General features: G+C 47.6%; 1 protein-coding gene across 2 annotated transcripts in view; it reads left to right on the top strand.

Annotated features, from left to right (window-relative positions):
• necab2 (N-terminal EF-hand calcium binding protein 2) overlaps positions 1-19,532 on the top strand; it is a 77,142-nt gene that overhangs the window by 11,866 nt on the left and 45,744 nt on the right. For both annotated transcript variants that reach the window (XM_042108815.1, XM_042108814.1), the window contains exons 3-5: positions 13,705-13,813; positions 16,964-16,989; positions 17,372-17,469. In XM_042108815.1, coding sequence (XP_041964749.1) covers positions 13,705-13,813; positions 16,964-16,989; positions 17,372-17,469 — 233 coding nt within the window. The remainder of the gene's footprint in view (positions 1-13,704; positions 13,814-16,963; positions 16,990-17,371; positions 17,470-19,532) is intronic.

Below are 19,532 nucleotides of genomic sequence, written 5' to 3'. Positions count from 1 at the left end.
GGCAGGTTTCTGACTCATTAGTTTTGGGGGTAATTATTGTCATTCACGTTGCTGGGAAGACAACAGGCATTTAGGGATGTCTGTTTACTCTAAATTGGCAAGCTAGTGTTGGCATTTGTACTGAAGGGCGTTGAGGGGACTGCCTTTCCAAGGCAATGGTCTCTGAAAGCCTGCAGGAATAACCATTGGAGGCCAAATGCACAGGCCTATTCTGCTGTGTTGTTCACCTACATTATAAATGTGTCCCAGATTTCCAATGGCCTGCCATCAAAGGGCCATCTCATTAATTCAGAGTATGTGCCAGTGGTTGTTAAAAAAAAAATCTAGGGGCAGAAATACCCAGATGTCTGAGCGGGTTATAAGTCCATCCCTTGAGGGTTGATGGTAGAAATTATGTTGTGGTCCAGCATTGGATCGGAGGGAGCGCTGGGGTGAGAGAGGGTGTGTGTGCCCAGGGCCACATGGCCAGTAATTAGTCACGCTCACCGACAGACAGCTGTGGAGCGCCACTAAACACCAGCGCCTCCCTACCCTGCCATCCTGAGAGATTGCCGTTGCTCGCTCATGTGTGAAGTCTCACAGGAGTGGCCCGAGGTTGTCGGGGCCTCGCGGTTTATTTAAGGTGTGAGCGTGTGGCCCCGGTGATGCAAGCTGGTCAGACGTTTCGCTTAATGCCTCTCCCTGCTCCGACCCCGACATCCCCACGTGCGTCTGGTCAGAAACATGTTAGAGCCTGCAGAGATGTCCCTGCTCCCTGAACTGGGTCTTTGCGTTTGTTACTTGTGCTCCCTCTTGTTCTACCATGTGTCTGAAGTTAGTATCAGGCAGCATGGACAGAGATTGGACTGAGACGCCCTGATCTGGCCTTGTTAGGTGGGGTGAACGTAGCTCAGTGCTCAGGCAGGAGAATCACAATCAGAAGAAGGGAACCTGGAGAATCAGCTGGAAATAGTCCAATTAAAATGGAAGAATGCATAAGGGGCTCTGTCAGAGGGCCTTCTCTCATTAGAACTGTTATTAGAACTGTTCTTGTTTTTTTTTGTTGCAAACTTCACACTTACACAGGAAGGTCTCTGAACTAATGGTCAACACAGGGAGTGTGGGATCTTGGTAAGCTGTTTGAGGTCTCACACATAACGTCTCTCGGCCATTAGTTCTAACCTTTCTCTGTGATCCAAAGTTATACAAAATTTATTCACCCTAGTTATTTTTACAAAAAAAAAAATCCTCATAAACTTTGAAGCTTTCCCCATCAAGTTTGGAAGCACTCCTCATAAAGGCGCCTTATATAGAGTACATAAATCTGAATGCTTTTATGGTGAATAATATAGACCATAGACCAGAACCTTCTTGCTGTTGAAACTATTCTGTTATATTTCATCTAGAGTAGAAGAAAGTATATCAATGAAGAAAACATCAGAAGACAGCGGGGGACTCGGTTTTAAGCGGCTGAAACTGCTTTTGGCACCCTTAGGTTCCTTCCAGTTACTCTGTCCTATCCCAGGGGTCCCTGGCTAATTAAAACATAGCTTGGGCCTGAGGCGAAGAGATTTGGGTCTGCCGCTCCCTTTTAATATTTACTGCTTTTTTCTCCCGCTCTTTTGTTCTCCCTCGCTCTAAATCTGGTTTTAACTAGGTTTGGCCAAGTGTTCTGTATTAAAAGAGAGAAATTAGGAAAATGTGATTTTTTTTTTGTTGGCACTGGCATGCGAATGCAATGAATGGGGGATCTTGAGGTGGGTGCTGTTGTGCTTCTCTCTGTTTGCTCAATCAAGGCTGTAAACAGGGTAGGTAAACACACATGTTTGGCTTGGCGATAAGCTGTGTGCAGCGGTGAGCAGCGGAAAGAGGAGAGTGCTTGTGAACGCTGCAGGGCTGCGGGCAGCTGCTTTGTCTCCAATGCTTTAGCTTGTTTTTTTCCTGTCAGATCCAAAAGATAACAATACGGCATTGAGCCAAAGCGTCAGTGTCCGACCTGCGATTGCACTCTTCAAACGTATGTCTGCCTGTTTGTGCCATCAAAATCAGCCTGTTCTGTATTGTTTTTTAACTTTAACTTGTGGGGGCAGGCCAGCCTGCAGGACTCTGGGAGAAGGAAGAAAGGGAATCTTGTCTTCCTCTCATTTTCGTTCAGATCAGCTGATAGCCTTCCATTACAGCGAGCCCCTGAGAGAGATGCTCTTTGACCACTCAGCCCACTCACTGCGCTTTGTGTGTGTGTGTGTGTGTGTGTGTGTGTGTGGGGCGGGGGGGGGGGGGGGGGGGGGGGGTGTTTAGACAAGGAGGAGAGCAGACATGCAAGCCAAAGAGACACGCTGTCTGGGGGTTGATATATGAGCCTTTAAAAGACAGCTAAGGGTTTGGGTGAGTTTGGCTGTTCTTGTTTTCCTTTTCTGTTTAATAAGCACTGGAGAGTCTCTCTTTTTTTGAAGGAGCCTTTGCATGCTACTGTTAATATCCCCAGTACCTGTGCATTGCTCCTAACTATACACACTCCCTCACAAGGCTGCAGTATCTCAGGCTTTTCCAGGATGCCTTGTAGCCTGACAGATTTTCGGATCAAAGGTTCTACAGTTATGGGGGCCTTTTGAAGTGTTTTTTGCTACCCAGGTCTGAAAGCACATACACTCAGAGGGCAAATATGTATCCTGCCTCAGAACTCTCCATCTATATACCTATGATGTCAAAGTAGAGAGTATTTATTTCCTGCAGATTCTCTGATCTCTGGTTCAGCAGCATTTTTTTCATGGATTTAGTGCAAACAACCAGTTAGCGATATGACTGTTCTCATCACTTACCATCATGTGATATAGAAGATGTATTATTACATCCAGACTCAGTTCTTTATGATATTAATCTGTAGTCTCTTGCACTGATGTGTGTTCAGTCGCTAGTTCTACTTATATCACTGTACATGCTGAATGGCCTATCACATGTGACACCTTCATATCATACTGAGAAGGTCTTTTTGCTGAGTGGCTTTGGGGACCCACTGCAGCTGTCGTTTGTCAGACAGCGCCGACCTCTTTCTCCAGAGCATCTGCTGTCATCATCAACGAGCTGGTTTGTCCTCGGCAGAAACATGGTGCGTTCCGTTCACACCGTGCCGCCACACGAGGCGCTAAGAGGGGAAGCAGACGAGCGGCTGACAGGTGCGCAAGCCGACAGGCGCGTCATTCCCTGGGCCCTGCCACGCACATCTGGCGCAGGGAGGCCCGCCGAGACCCGCTGTTTGTCGACGACACCCCCTGCTCACCTGTCCGTCGGCTTCGCCGTTGACGGCTGCGCTTTACTTAAACGGCTGCTTACCTGCCGTTAATGTTCGCGGTTTGCTAGGTATTCTGTCCTGGCCATGTTCGTTAACATCTGTGGTACATTTATTTAACAATGATTTAATAATAATTTGAAATAATGATCATTCTGCCAGCAAGGAGACAGATTGTGTGCACACCACGTAGGACACCTGTGATCTAAAATGCGTGGCTGGTGTTATTGTCTTGAGATTGACTTTGAGATAAAGTCAACCCCTACCCCCTCCCAATCCCTCCACAAGATCCTGCTTCAGTACAGTCATTTTTTAGCAGAACCAAACGAGTTCTCTTAACTCCCGGGGCATTTTACACTGCTCTGCCTACCCCTGCACTGTGGAGAAGAAGAGGCTGCTATATGATCCAAGCCTAGGGAGAATTCCTATTCACCATTCTGGATCTTAAAACCTCTTGAGGAGGACACAGTGCTGGTTATTTTACAGCAACAGCCTGGCCTCATTTTCTCCACCCCTGACAGAGGATGCCCAGTCTTGCCCAGTCTTGCCCACGCTGCTGCGCTGTGCCCGCAGGTGTCCATCTGGTGTAACTGATCCGCTGTGTGGAGAGAGTGGACTGACCAGAGGTGATGGCACGCTGCGGGGGTCAGCTGTGGATATTCGACTGGGGGGTGCACGCACGGTGATAAGATGGCGCCACTTCTGCAGCAGTCGTGCTGTCTGAGAGATACCGTGGCAGGTTTGGGCTGAACTCCGCTTCCCCTGCCATTCCCACTGTGCCAGTTTCCTCTTCGGGCTGGCATCGCTACACCAGAATGCCATGCCAGTGGACTGGCTGGCAGAACTGCCATTGGCTTGTTGAGGAAAGATTGGGCAGAGACTGCCTTACCCACGCACACTTTCTCGATCCTAGCCATAGTTAGATAACAGGAAGCTGGGATCACGATTCCCCACATACTGTAATTGTGTGTGCTTGGACGGAAGCAAAGCCGAACAGTTGGACACCATCTTGAGATGCCAGATACTGTCCAAGCCCTAGCCATGCCAAAGAGGCTTTTTTTGGAAGCACTAAGATGAGTTCAGCCCATTGATATAACAAACTGTCTCTTCACCTGTTTCAGCCTGATGATAGCAGCATGAAGGTCAGAGGTCAAATGTCATGGAGCTCTCACACACTGAGACACAGTATGTTACATTGTGAAAGCTTGTTTAACTGTACACATAACTGTCCTTTGCTTACAATAATGTATTTTGCATCAAACCTGAAAGTGCATCAAGGTGGAGTTCTTTAATGTAAATGGCTGCACACATTCAGATATTGTTAAGTAGATAATACGTAACTGTATTGCATACTGTAGGTCTACTACCCTGTGTGAACCCAGATGAACCTGTTAGCAGATTTGAATTTGCTCTGCAGGTCCATCTGGAAAGGATCCCATTGATACCGTTTCAGAAACAACAAAAACCCAGGATCGCAATGATTTATCCAGTATGGGACAGGCTTCATTTGATGACAGATAGAGCAGTGCATTCAACACAACCAATGGCTGTGCTGATAGTGACAAGGTTAAACAGAGTTCTGCAACTGTAGAACAACTGCATTTAAAACATTTGTTTACAAGATGGGTTTTCTGCACTTCTGAAGTGATTTGGTAAGAGTTTGATGCACCAATGTTTAATTTCACTGCTCGTTACACTTCCTGGAAGTCGTAAATTAATGACGACTTCCCACACCCACTCTCAATCTCAATTTGAGATTTGAGAAATGATCTGGTGTCAACCAGGCAATAGGTCTACTATTAATTCTGGAACATATGTGTGCGTGTATAAATACATGTGGTGTCTGCATGCTGGGACAACCATATGCTGCCTGTTTGGTCAGTTGTTCAGTTCTTTAAGAATCCACTAAATTGGCAAAAAAGATCAAAGAATCTGTTGCATCACATTTGGAGTAAGAGTGTGAATTATTGAGGCTGAATCAGTGACATGACCTTTCTAGCTCAAGCCCACTCTACACACACACTCTCTCTCTCTCTCGCACACACACACACACACACACACACAGAGCAGCTATGACCTTTGTTAATCATCGAGAGAAACAGCTCTATGCAACAGAAATATGGTGCACAGCTTAGGAGTAGAACACATCTCTAAACTTTCCTGGTGGAAAGCAAAATACCTTTCGAAAAGATGTGTGAAGTCAGGCTGTCCCATCACTGCAGCCAGTAGATGCAGATCTCTTTAACACCAGTCTTATCACATGCTCACTTTAGGGAAATCTCTTGCCATTTCTCTGGCACAGTGCATTGCCTATCTCTTCAGCAGATAAAAGAGGTGGGATTACCAGTATTACCACAACAAGAGAGCGATCCAAAAGCTAAAGAGAAAAGGGGAGAAAAAAAATTGCTGATTGAATGCCTGCCTCTCCACCGCCTCTCTTAGACAAAAAAAACACCCTTTTTTCTCTGTGCTCTGGGGATTGCATAGCAGGGCTTTAGATTGACAGGAGAGATACCTAGTGAAAAGGAATGTTATTACTGGGCGGAGGGGCTTTTTGGGCCCCTGCTGATCAGGAGGGGTGGTGAGGGTGTCGTTTTGACAGCCGTGCGTGTGTGTGGACGTGATGCTGTAATCAAGAGCTCGCCAAGGCCTTTGTCCAAATGACATTTAGGTGTCAGTTAATTAGTGGATCTCCGTATAACTTTGCCTGGCTGTGGGTGGGTGTGAATGTGTATCGTTAGATGTTATCATAGTCTGTATTCGTGTGTGTGTGTGTGTGTGTGTGTGTGTGTGTGTGTATCTCTGGAAGGCAAATTTTGAAAACAAGCACAAAAGTGCTCCTCTCACTTTGCGTGGCCATCTGCCGGTGGGGAAAGCCGTCCCAGCTGGGAGCAGCTTTTTCATCCACACGTGGCACAAAGTTTCTTTTTCCCTGCAAAGTCTTGACCTTCAGCCAACGCTACCCCCACATACTGTTTTTGTGCCATCACAAGGACACAGCGGCATCGGAAAAAAGTTGCAATTTCTGCTGGTGGAGAGTGCAAATGGGAGAGGGAGTGAGAGAAGTTGGATATAGAGGGAAAGAGCGAGAGTAAGGGAGAGAGACAGAGAGAGAGAGAGAGAGAGTGAGGGAGAGAGAGATAGCCAAAGCCTAATTTAACTGCATAGCAGCCTTTCCCCTCATCCATATCCATCTGAGGTCAGTGAAAGCTCTGGAAATAAGCTCCCCTTTGGTCAATCATGCAGGACACACTGTCTGTGTGGCTTTCACCCGTGGCATGTGTACACTCTGGCTCATATGGAGACGCAATATGACATATTTCCTCTGTCAGTGAGCACCTCCAAAACTCCTAGCATGATGATTGCACACATCAATCCCATTTTAAGGAGAACATGTTATTAGGGCTGCAATATTGGCTGGAGGGTCGTCAAAAGAATGGATCCTCCAAGGTTAAGGACATTATCACATCTGCCCTCGCAATCTTCCCCGTGCCCCGTTACCCTTGGTTACAGCGTATCGGGACCCTGGTGCGAGGGCACGAACCCCTTCTTGGTTGTTTCCATGGCGCTCTGATGATCTCCATATGATTGGGCCGTCTCCAGATGGTGGAGAGCTTTAATCAAATGAAAATCCAATCTCAGGTCAGATCCCGCCTTCATCACTAACGCGCCTGTCTCCCAGGAGCTCCGTCTGGCCCTGATCGACCGAATCATTTCTCTTCATTTTTGTCAGGCTTCTATCAATTAAGCAAGCTAACCTTTCATCACTGTTTCTGTCTGTCTTGTATTGCTCCCTTCCTCTCTCTCTGGTCTCTGCTCTCTCTCTCTCCCTTTCTCTCTATCTCTCTCTCTTTCTCTCTTTTTCTCCTCCTGGTCTCTTCTGTCTTGACTAGATGTCTGGCCAAAGAAAATATGAAGAGTCCAGTTTGGTTTTTTTGTGCTTTCTATGCTGAACAAACATCAGCTGTCGGTTGATCCTTATATGCTGTACTTCCACCATGTACACCAAGGGGATTTTCACCTATTCACTAAAACCACCTGAAGGGAAATTAGCTGAGAGAACCTAATCCTCCATTGGAATAAATCAGACCATACTTGCTAAATTGCTAAAACCCACTGTGTATGTGTCCTTAATCACTGCAGTTCCTTTCCTCTTTTTTTACCTTTTCTTCTACTTGTCATTTTCTCGTCTTGCTTATTCGTCTCTTTCTCTCTTCTCTATGTCTCATCTCATCTTCCTCTTCTTTACATCCCTCCGTAGTAGTCTGTCTGTCGTTCTTTCCACACTTCTTTGCCTTTGCTTTGATCTTCTCTTCCCTGCCTCCTCTGCTTCTTGTCTCTCCTACCCCCCCCCCTTTCTTCTTGAGTCAGCATCTACTGAAAGCATATTTAATGGCAATTCTGACCGAACGATGCCTCTGCCAGTAGCACACTAAACAAACAAGAGTCTCTTTACTTATGCAAGCATTATTGCTGGATATCAGCACCATTACAGGTCATTCAGACACCAAACATGCTGTCTCATTGTGTGCTTTTCACACTTTCTACTCGGCTTTGTGTCCCTATTCAAACACAGGGTGGGTGGTTGGGGGTGGGCTTGGTGATACAGACACACCTCCACCCGCTATTCATTCCGATTCACTTGAAGCTGAATTAGAGGAAATGAGTATAATCATGGTGGTATTCACTGACACTTTCCACCACCCTGACACACACACACACACACACACACACACACACACACCTTGTCTGCATACAATGAAAGATCCTTATTAAGCGGATCTCTCCTTAAAGGTTGATTAGGCTACCCCCCTTCCCCAACACACACACACACACACACTGACAGTGATTTCACACCCCCCAGGTAATCAGCTCTCATTTCACTCTGGTACTGGATAAACAGAGAGAGAGAAAGAGAGAGAGAGAGAAAGTCAACAAGGGGCTGGAAGGAAGAGGCCTGATGGATTGTTGTTTCCTGCACTTGTATGCAGACCTGATTGGTTGGGTGGGGTCGGGGAGGAAACGCATCATGTTTCCTTTTCTTTGCCCCCTGTCTAAAGGTGATTGCAGTTTCCACTCCCGTCAGCCCTCATCTGCGCGGATTAGGAAGGCGCCTCGACACATCCGTTAGCTTGACTGCGCTCAGTCTGTCTGCTTGCCTGCCTGTCACAGCTTTGCTATTCAGTGTCAAAGGGTCCCAGTGTATGCATGAGTGAATAGCAGCGTAATGAGATTTGCTTTAATATGCATTAATTGATTTGGTGGCTGGCAGGGGCAGTCGTAAAGGAGCGCTCTCGCGTTTAATCAGGAGATGCATGGCTCTAATGTGATTTCGTTTTGATTCCGCCTCTCTGGCAATTACATTTAGGGAAGCCTATTAGTTTTAGAATGGAAAGGTTTGATTTCGCAACAGGGACAATCATAAAGGATCGAAGTTCTCCTTGCACATTATTGTGATGTAATGTAACAGTAACACTGTTGGTATCCATGGTGAAGGTAGACAAAAGTGATTCTTATACATAAGTGTGGGGCAGTCGTGGCCTACTGGTTAGGGCTCTGGGCTTGGAACCGAAGGGTTGCCAGTTCGATCCCCGAGCAGTAGTAACGGCTGAAGTGCCCTTGAGCAAGGCACCTAACCCCTCACTGCTCCCTGAGCGCCGCTGTAGGCAGCTCACTGCTCCGGGTTAGTGTGTGCTTCACCTCACTGTGTGCCCACTGTGTGCTCTGTGTGTTCAATAATTCATGGGATAAATGCAGAGACCAAATTCCTTCTATATGCAAGTACTGTATACTTGGCCAAGAAACCTGATTTACCTTTACATTTACAAGTGAGTGTGTACACATGTGCATGGGGGTAGTCTACTCCATGTACAGTAAGGCCCACCACTACACACCGTTGCTGACATGAGTGTGGTGCATCCGCTTCAGACGATAGATTTCTTCGGATCGATTGTTTTCACTACAACTCTGCACACCAGCATTGAAACCTTTTGCCATCGCTATGGAGATTATGCTTTAGTTCTACCCTTGCCGGTGCATCCATTGTTTATCATCATAGATTGTGATGACATTTGCTGCCTGCACCAGGCGGGTGTGGAGGCAAACGATTAAAAGTAGAATCATTAAAAGACAGAGTGTTTCTGATTAATGGGAAGTGCATTTGAAGTGCAAGAATCACAGCAAAGCATCTGAGAACAGTTTAGTCTTAAGTCTAGATTTGTAACTAGCTAGTTTCAAATCTAGGACATTTTTGATGTCATCTTGAAGTTGGTTCCAGAGCTGTATAGGGGTGTATTATGCTCTATGTAAGGTTGTGTTATGCTCCATGTAGGTGTGCAGTATCTAAGGCTATATTATATTTAAATTAGGTGTGTAGTATGCTCCATGTAAAGGTTTAGTATGCTCCCTTTAGTTGTGTATAACATGCTGTAGTGTGTAGAGGTGTAGCATGCTGTAGTGTGCAGGGGTGTAGCATGCTGTAGTGTGTAGGGGTGTAGCATGCTGTAGTGTGTAGAGGTGTAGCATGCTGTAGTGTGTAGAGGTGTAGAGTGTGTAGGGGTGTAGCATGCTGTAGTGTGTAGAGGTGTAGCATGCTGTAGTGTGTAGAGGTGTAGCATGCTGTAGTGTGTAGAGGTGTAGCATGCTGTAGTATGTAGGGGTGTAGTATACTCTGTGTAGAGGTCTAGCATGCTTTAGTAGGGGTGTAGGGTTGTGGTCCCTGACAGGTGGAGCTGATTTAATACTGCTGATGGATGCCACAGTAGGGGGAGAGATGGCAGCTCTGTGAAAGCCACTCCTGCTGCCCATTCATCACCACATTCAGACCTGCTGCCATAGGGCACTGTGTGTGTGTGTGTGTGTGTGTGTGTGTGTGTGTGTTTGGACTGCACACTCTCAGTCGTCCCAGTTGCAGCAGTGTGTTGATCTGACTCCTTTGCCAGTTGAAGCACCAAATGACCTCTCTAAACCCCCCCCCTCCCCCCCCATCCCCCACACACACACACACACGCACACAAACTCTTCCCTCTGTCCTCCGCCCTGAAGGGATGCTCCCGCCAGCACCCAGATGTCCCCTCGGAACTGTCCGTGCGCACACCTATTTTGTTCCCCTAAATGGTCCAGTTGGCCCTGTCCATTATTCTCTGTGGGTGGCGTTAGCAGCCCGGCGCGAGCAGACGCAGCACTTTTTGCCTTGACACTAATGAAATCCTCTCTTTATTTATCAGGCAGGAAGGGCACTGTGATCTCTGCCTGGCAGGGGGTCTCCTCGCCAGCGCCGAGCGCATTGTCTGCATAGAGCACCTGAAGACCAAGATAATGGCTCAGAGGAGGTTCTTAATGGGGCTCTGCCAGATACAGAGATGGAGGGATCACAAAGAGGGGAGTGTGTGGAGGAGTGAGGCCATAGAAATGAATGAATATCATCCTTCTCCCTTTCAGAGTGTATTAGGTCATTGGCAAAGAGGGAAGATTGTGAATTAAGAAGTGAGTGGGAGACTAAGAAATGGCAGAAGAGTGGAAAAAAGAAAGAGAGGGAGGGAGGGAGAAAGGGGGAGAGAGAGAGATTTAGCACCTGAATAGAAATCTAGAGAAGGACAGTGAGAAAAGAACTGAAGATAGAGAGAGAGAGAAAGAGAGAAAGAGAGAGATGGTGTGTGGGGGGGGAGGAAGAGAGGAAGATTGAGACATCCCAAAGAAGGCCAGATCTCTTCTCCCTCCCGTTGCCATGACGACCAAACACGGAGGACCCAAAAAGAAAGCCATTAAAGAGTAAGAGCACAGGGATGTGTCTGCGGCGGCTCTGTTGCTCATGTTTGGCTGCCTCCGAGATGGCACAGGAGCCCGGCGGATGAAAGGGAGGGAAAAGAAAGGGAGGAAAAAAGGAAGAAAGGAAATGCTAATTTTTGCCCCTCTGGTCTGTCGCAGTCAGATTGGTGTCCAAGCCTCATTGCCACAGTAACCTCACTGTACACACACACACACACACACACACACACACACACTGTCACTTACGCAAACAATCACGCACACAGACACACACACACACACACACACCCACTGCCACTTACACAGACACACTCTCTCTCTCTCTCTCACACACACACACACACACACACACACACACACACACACACAATAGAACCCTGTCGCCCCCTCTCCCTGATTATGACAGAGGCTGAAAAATGAATTCAAGCGCTGGCTCACTGAAGCTGTCGACCTAAATGGGCTGTGAATGTTCAGCGCAGCAGTGATTTATTCCAGCAGAAGTTTTTCATCTCCTCATCCGCGCCATGTGCGTGCATCCCTCCCTCCATCATCCCCTCGTCCCACCCCGCCCCCCTAAGAACATCCTAGAACTCGGCCCATTCATCACCCAGAATCCTCCAGAAATCTAATCTACCTTCGCGTGTGTTCGCCAACAACGTGGCCCCGGTCGAGGACAACTTCGATCCTAGGTTTTGTGTGGCGGCAGCGGGCGCTTGGTGATGGAAGCGCCATGTTCTGCCACCATTGCCATCCATTCCCCCAGCTGAGCTGCAGCAGGCGGAGCTGAGGAGGGTTGATAAGCCAACCTGTGTAGCACTTCCAGCTCAGCAGCATGGGGATGTGGGGGAGAGGGGGAGAGAGGAGGGGGAGGGGAGGGGGGAGAGAGAGAGAGCGAGGTCTCCTATTTCTGCACACGGAACTCCTTAGTGGGGTGCAGCCCCGAAAAGTGGGTCAGTGTTTAATTAGGTGTCCAACTTCCACCTCCCCACCACCAACACACACTCACACACACACACTCGCAGGCACATACACAGGATATGCACATGGCTCTGTGTGTGTGTGTGTGTTTGTGTGTGTGTGTGTGTGTGTGTGTGTGTGTGTGTGTGTGTGTGTGTGTGTGTGTGTGTGTGTGTGTGGAGATTGGAGTACAATGAAAGACCCCTGGGTGGCAGGGTGAGCAGGTGAGGTGGGAAGGGGGGGTGAGATATTAAGGTGTGTGTGTGTGGGGGGGGGTAGGTTCTTTTGGGTGAAAACGAGGACGTGTCACCATCCAGGCACCCCGGCGCAATCACTTATGTCAGCCCTTCATTGCCAAACAGGGCATCTGTGGAGCCAGAGAACAGAGAGATGACAGTGACAGAGGAGGGCAGAGAGAGAGAGTGAGGGAGGGAAGAAGGGAGGAGGAGAGAAAAAGGAGAGAAGTGGGAAGGTTAGAGGGAAAGGACAAAAGGAAGAAAGGAGTGAAAAGTGGTTAGACTCAGGACTAAAGAAGAAAACAGAATGCACAAAAGGAGGTATAGAGACTGATAAAGAGAAGTTGAGAAAGCTGGAAGTAAGAATGAGAATGTTTGATTTTTAAGGGGTGTGTTTGAAAGCCTTTCCATTTCAAAGCCTCTCACCGCCGTCATCGGCTGTGAAGGACAGTGTGTTGGTGTGTGGTATGCTCTGTTCCACTCTCTTCCCCTCTCTTTCCTCTCTTTCTGAGAATAAACACTTATTCACTTTCTCCCACCATTTCACTAGCACCCAATTTGTCCAGTAACCAGAAGTCCAGTTTAACAGCTTCAGGGCCATGCCCAGGGCCATGAATATTTCATACCGTGTGTCTGAACATTGTGAGCTCCAGGGACTTCTGCCTACCTCTGTAGCCATGCTGCAAGCATTGTGAGTGTGTGTGTGTGTGTGTGTGTGCGTGTGTGTGTGTGTGTGTGTGCTGCGACTTAACGTATTGGACAAAATTATACAACAGTTATTCTGCCATCAGACCTGTAAGTTTCCTCCCAAAGCTGGGCAGGGAGCCAGCACTGTGAATCAGCTTGGGAATAACTATAGTGTGCTCCGGTTTACTTTTTGTTGTGTTTTTCACTGTGCACAATAAATGGAACAAGCATTACATATTCATTACATTTGCACACACAAGCTGAGAGAAAGCAAAATATCGACAGTCATTTAGACTCCGTTGAGTGGATCTCCACTAAGCTAAAGTCTGTAAAGGAACTAGTGTAAATTGCAAGATATTCAATAGCCAGTTCAGCAAATAGGCAAAAACGAATTACATAGTGTGGTATCTCTTGTTGTAAAACCACCACGTGGAAGCCTGTTATTGGAATCATGACTCAGATGATTATGATCTCCTCTCATTATAATTATCTTAATGGTGATGATGTTGACAGTGTGGATTATGATATGGTGATGATAACAAACATGCCACTGTTGGTAATGATGATGATAATGAATCCGTAATAATGTTGATGAACAGCTGATCTATATCGCAATAGTAATCAAGACACTGACATTAATCAGCACATTACATTACATCCAAGCAAAAGTCATACTATTTATGTGCAAATACTGGTGCCTTGTTGCATGGTTGGAATCAGTGCAGTGCTGAAAAAAAGACATAAAGTTCAATCTTCTCTCTCTCTCTCTCTGTCTGTCTGTCTGTCTTGCAGATGATGGGAAACTGTCTCTGGACGAGTTTCTTGGCTTCTTCTCCGATGGCACCCTGAACGAGGAGGAACTGGAGAAGCTGTTTCACACCATTGACTCAGATAACACCAGGTACACGGCCAGCCCTCGACAGGGGGGCAGGAGAACAACACACACATACCTACACACACACACACACACACACACACACACACACACACACACACACACACATATACCTACACACACTCACACACACACAGAGAGGACTACAGCTCTCTGCACCCAAGTGCCAGTCTGTTTGACAATAAGCGGATTACGTTGATCCAGGAGAGACAAAAAGTAGACAGAACGAGTGTGGAGGGGGGGGGGGGGGCTGGTTAGAACGTATAAAAGACGGAAGGAGAATTACTCAGGAGACGGAGTGAGGGATTGGAGATGAGAGAGAAAGGAGAAAGAGGGCCAGGCGCTCTATCTTTTTCATTATCAGACACTTTTCTCCGCTGGAGTGCTCTTTGTGCTGTCTGTGTGCTGTCTGTACACAGTGAAATGTCTATAAGCCACCTGTCTGTTTCCACCTGTGTTTGTGTAGGTGTGTGTGTGTGTGTGTGTGTGTGTGTGTGTGTGTGTTTCAAGGAGAAAGAGATCTAAAAAGAGCTTTATATTAATGTATTGTATATGTACAGTATGTTAGGTATAGTTATTGTTTTTATGTGGGGGGTTTTGTACGTACATACGGGTTAATGATGGGGAGATAGTTTCAGAGAAAATGGCAGAGAGAGAGAGACAAAGAGAGAGAGTGTGTTTGTATTTTACAGTATATGTGTTTTTGAAGCACCTGCCCTAATGCAGTGCCTTTATGGCACATATTTCTCTCCTCCTCTTGGTCTCTCTCTCCCTCCCTTTCTCTGTGTGTCAGTATGTCTCAGGAGGTTGTGACTCTCCTCCACGTGCATTGTCTTTAATCACATTTCAGAATGAATTATGTAAAGCAGGCCACGAGGCGCACAGCTGCCGAGCCCAAGTCCCTGTCCTCCTGGTCCGGCGAAGCTCACTAAATAATGAACCAGCGCACAGCCGTGAGAGGAGGCAGCAGCCGCAGCAGCAGTGCAGGAGAAGGAGGTAGAGAGGAGCGAGGGAAAGGGAAAGGAGAGGAGAGAAGAAGAGAGAGTGTGACAGGGAAGACTGTAGGTGTGGGGGAGGGGAGAGAGAGTATTGATGTGCCGGAGGTGAAAGGTGTAAAAAAAGACTGGGATCTGAGAGTAGGTGTATAGGGAGGAGAACATACACATCCTCTCCAATACATTGCTCCCGCACAGCTAGACAAGAACGATTCGTCTTGAGAACAGTCAGTAGCCCTTTTCTGCTTGGTGTTGAGGATCTGAGTGTTCTGTCTCTCTCTGTCTCTCCCCCGTCCTGTTTCTTTTTTGTGTCAATCACGTTTCTCTTTTGCTACCAGGGCTAGACGTGTCCCTCTTTGTCCCCCCTGTCCCTAATAGTCCACCCTGTGTCCTCTTTAGTGCTTCATGCGTCCTGTGCTCTCACTGTGCTGTTGTGTTGTGTTGTGTTGTGTTGTGTTGTGTTGTGTTGTGTTGTGCGATGCTGTGATGTGCTCTGTTGCTCCCCCTGGCGTTGTGCCTCAGGCACGGCTCGTTCACATTTGGCCAAACTCTCCGGGCCAGATCCGGCTCTGATCCGGCCCACATCTGGCCGGTCTAGTCTGGTCTGGTCTGTTAGTGTCTCTTCTTGTTAGGTCAGTGGTTTGTGAAGCAGGGCTGTGTGCTCTCTCGCCGTGCATCATGGGAACATGGGTCCCCTCAAACAGCCAGCCTTTAAGGTGCGGTCCATCCTGAGGTGGTGGCCTCTCCCTTTCATAACGAGCCCTTGGTCAGAACTCATGAGAGATGGAGAGAGGTGACAGATGAAAGAGGCAAACAAAGGAGGAGTGAAAGGCAGGGATGATAGATAAAAGAAGAGGTGTGCAAGGTGAGGGCCGTGGGCAGTGGACACACGGTTTGGTGCCGCCACACCTCATCTTTTCATCCTCTTCCTCATTCGCTCTTCATCTTCCACCCTCCCTCCCTCTATTCAGAGTACCCCGCAATGGCTCTGTGCCCGTCACCGGCTCCTTCCCGTCAGCGTCGTTAGCCGAGGAGCACGGAACACTTTGATGGAAGGGAAAAGGACAGTAAATGACCATGCCCTCAGTGGCCTCAGCGTGTTTTCATTAACCCTAATGAATTCCGACAACAAGAGGGGACCTTGGATAGTGTTCATCTTTCAATTAATTTGTGAATTAATTACCTCAAATGATTTGAGAAATTAGCCTCCTTTTATATTGGCAGGAAGCTCAACAGAGATGGGAGGTGATTGAGACTGGCCGTCGCGTCAGGAACGGTTGAAAGACCACAGAGAGCGTGCATTGATTTTCACGCCGTTTGCCTGGGAAACTGAGCGTGATGATGATATTGGCAGCCATCACCGTGGTGTGACAACCTGCCTTCAGGTGACCCCCCCCCCCCTCCCCCCCCACACACTCCACAGACAGGGGTCCTGCCGTGTAGGACTGAAAATGTGCACAATACGCTCCATTAGCCTGTCACTCTGTAGCATTTTTCATCCCGTGCGTCGTAATTGATCGCCTTGTTAAACCGGCTCATTTACATCTGAAGCCGAGGCTGGAGTCGTCACGCAAGTGATTTATCAGCACGCCGGTTTCTCTCAGCCTTCCTGCAGTCCACCTCCACATCAATCTGTGTGTGTGTGTGTGTGTGTGTGTGTGTGTGTGTGTGTGACTGTGTGTGTAGCCTAGAGGAAGAGGCTACCGGTAACTCATATGATCCATATGCACGGAGAGATAGCCACAAGCTCCACTACTGGCCGCATTGTATTCCAATAATTGGACGTGAGTGCATCATCAGTTAAAAAGTGCATGTCAGAGGTTCAACTGCCCAGTGGAGGGATGTGTTTGTGTGTTTCTGTGTTTCTGTGTTTCTGTGTGTGTGTGTGTGTGTGTGTGTTTCTGTGTTTCTGTGTGTGTGTGTGTGTGTATGTGTGTGTGTGTGTGTGTGTGTGTGTGTGTGTGTATGTGTGTGTGTACGTGTGTGGAACGTTCCATGGGATAGTCACTAGTGTTCTATGAGTGAGTAGATGTGTTGAGGTGTGGCCTGGGACGTGTGGGTGTGTAGTGCCTTTTCCTGCCTTCTCCTGTGTTTCTTACCCCTCTCTTTCCCACTGCCTCTCCTTCTGTCCCTATGCTACCCCTAACCTGTCATCTATTAGTAATGTTGACACCAAGGAACTCTGTGGTAAGTAGGAATCATTTTATTCTGCTAAGTGAATAAATGTAAATGTTTTCATGTGGAGGTATGTCAAACAGAATGTGTGCATGTGGCGGGGTATGGGGTGAAGTGTGTCCATGTGAGTCATCACTACAGAGTGTGTGTGTGTGTGTGTGTGTGTGTGTGTGTGAGAGTGTGTGAGAGAGAATTTATCAAAAATGTGCTTGCACTTGCATGACCACAGGTAACTTGTGCTGCTGTTCGGTTCTGCTTCTTCACCTTGCCTCTGTAACATCTGAATTTCAATCCATGTCTTTTAGGAATCATCCATTAGAGCACAGGCAGTATTTGTCTATTGTGAAAGTATGTAATAGTCCCTATGTTGTTACACCACTGTCTTTGTCCACAGACTACTTTGCCAAACACATGGGTGACTATGAAGGTGTGCTGGCCTCCCTGGAGACTCTCAACCTGTCCATCCTCAAAGCCATGGACTTCACCAAAAAGGTTAGTGTGTGTGTGTGTGTGTTTGTGTGTGTGTGTGTGTGTGTTTGTGTGTGTGTTTTGTCTTTGTGTCCCTATGGATTTAGGCGAGACAACAGTGTGTCCTCAAAAACATACTCTCATTCAGTGCATTATTCATGTGTTGTTTTTTTCTGACAAACTAAAGCTTGCTCGCTCGCACCCTCACGAAGAGTGTAGAGTCTGTCTAAGGGGGCTGGATCCTTACTCATCCTCACCACCGATTCACTGCACAACGAAGAAAATCAAACACACACACACACACACACACACACACACACACACACACACAGGCTCTGCCGAGAGGGGTGTGAGATGGCGATGGCATCTGTAGATTCCTGCACTGCGCTAACACATTAATGGATCAGCCTCAGCCCACAGCTCTTAAAATAGCGCAGCGTTCCTGCACGCCTCACTTACATATTCTGTTTGTGTTTTTGCTGCTGCTCATTAGCGTGGGTATGGGCGTGTGTGTGTGTGTGTGTGTGTGTGTGTGTGTGTGTGTGTGGGGTGGGGGGGTGGGGGGGGTGCTCACCCTGACAGCGTCGCTCGTCTTTTGACGAGGCCACCAAGTGACTGCAGTGACTACGCTGACTGATTGACTGCTCTGCTCTGCTCTGCTCTGCTCTGCTCTGCTCTGTCAAAATCTCCTCCATTTCTGCTTTGTTCCTCCCTTTACATCTCATTCTCTTTTTGTCAGTTTCCTGCTGTGTGCTCCAGGCATTCTATAGGCATGCAGTATAGATGCAGTACTTATATACATTATATACTGTAGTACATGCAGTATGTATATACCTTATATACTGTATACAGGGTTAATAATAATGAAGGTTCTGTAATGAACTTCAAAAGGTTCCTCAAGCAACCTTTGAAAAGGTTCTTCAAAGAACCTTTTGAGGTTCCCCCAAAGTTTCAAATTGAAGAACCCCTAAAAGTTCCTCCATGATCTTAGAATTTTTACACTATAGTGCATGCACTTTTCTCCAATATATTCTTTTGACTGGATGCTTCCTCTTCAGAGCCATCACTATTGATCTCTCGTATAAAGACATCCTATTAACACACACACACACACACACACATACACATGTACGCATATCCTGCTCGTGGTTATTGTTATTGATGGAGGCAATCTCTGTGTGGTTGCAGCAGGATAAGAGTTCTCTCCAGGCTAGTCAAGCGGCAGTGAGGTGAGCCGAGCAGCCAGAGAGAAATATGCAGGCGTGTCCGCCTGGCCTGCCCCTGCATTTACTCTTTAAATACTTATGGGCCATTTACTGCGCTCGCGGCTGCCACTGAGCGTCCTGTCTCATGCATTGATGTGCCGCAGTGACCTCGCTGAAGCCCCCAGGGTGTGCGACGGGCCCAGACTCCGTGGAGGGCAGGGGCCACTGGAAACACCAGCCTTCCGTTAAACTGGGCCAAGGGAGGGCACACAAGCGGACCTCTGGAGTCTCTGAAGGGCTCTTCTTGCCCTGCCTCACGCTCCGCTGGTTGGACTCTCGATGCGGTCTCTGCGTCAACTCCCCTCAAGATAGCTCTGACTTCACTCTGCTTTGTCCTGCTCTCTTTTGTCACCCTCTCCCTTTTCTCTCTTCCTGTCTTCTCTCTATGTGTCTGTTGTTTACCTATGGATATGGCCCTGCTGCTGGATATGGTTTCCCTTCTTGTCAGTTCAGAGAGACCGGTAGAGGAGAGAGAGAAGAAGAGAAGGCAAAACAAATTCACTGAAGCTTCAGTTTACAGCTGCTTCCGTTGTATTCAGAAGCACAGAAATGACTTTCTAAAGAAAGAGTGCATAAAACTGTGTGCAGTGTTACTCCGTCAGCATGAGAATGTGTTTGTTTGATGGAGGGAACACGGTCTAGTGGAATGTGATAGGGGAGAGAAAGGCAACAGAGAGCATTCTGAGAGTAGAACGATGGGGAGAGAGAAACGGATTCCGGTGGAATTCTTGCAGGAATAGCTGTAATCTGGTAGGAGTCATGCACACATACTGTATGGGTCCCCTCACAGAAGCCTGAATTATGGCATTATTAGATACCTCA

This window comes from Alosa sapidissima, chromosome 11 (genome assembly GCF_018492685.1).
Source record: "Alosa sapidissima isolate fAloSap1 chromosome 11, fAloSap1.pri, whole genome shotgun sequence".
Lineage (NCBI taxonomy): Eukaryota > Metazoa > Chordata > Actinopteri > Clupeiformes > Clupeidae > Alosa > Alosa sapidissima.
The sequence above is the reverse complement of the archived record's forward strand: the minus strand, read 5'-3'. Positions and strand labels throughout refer to the sequence as shown.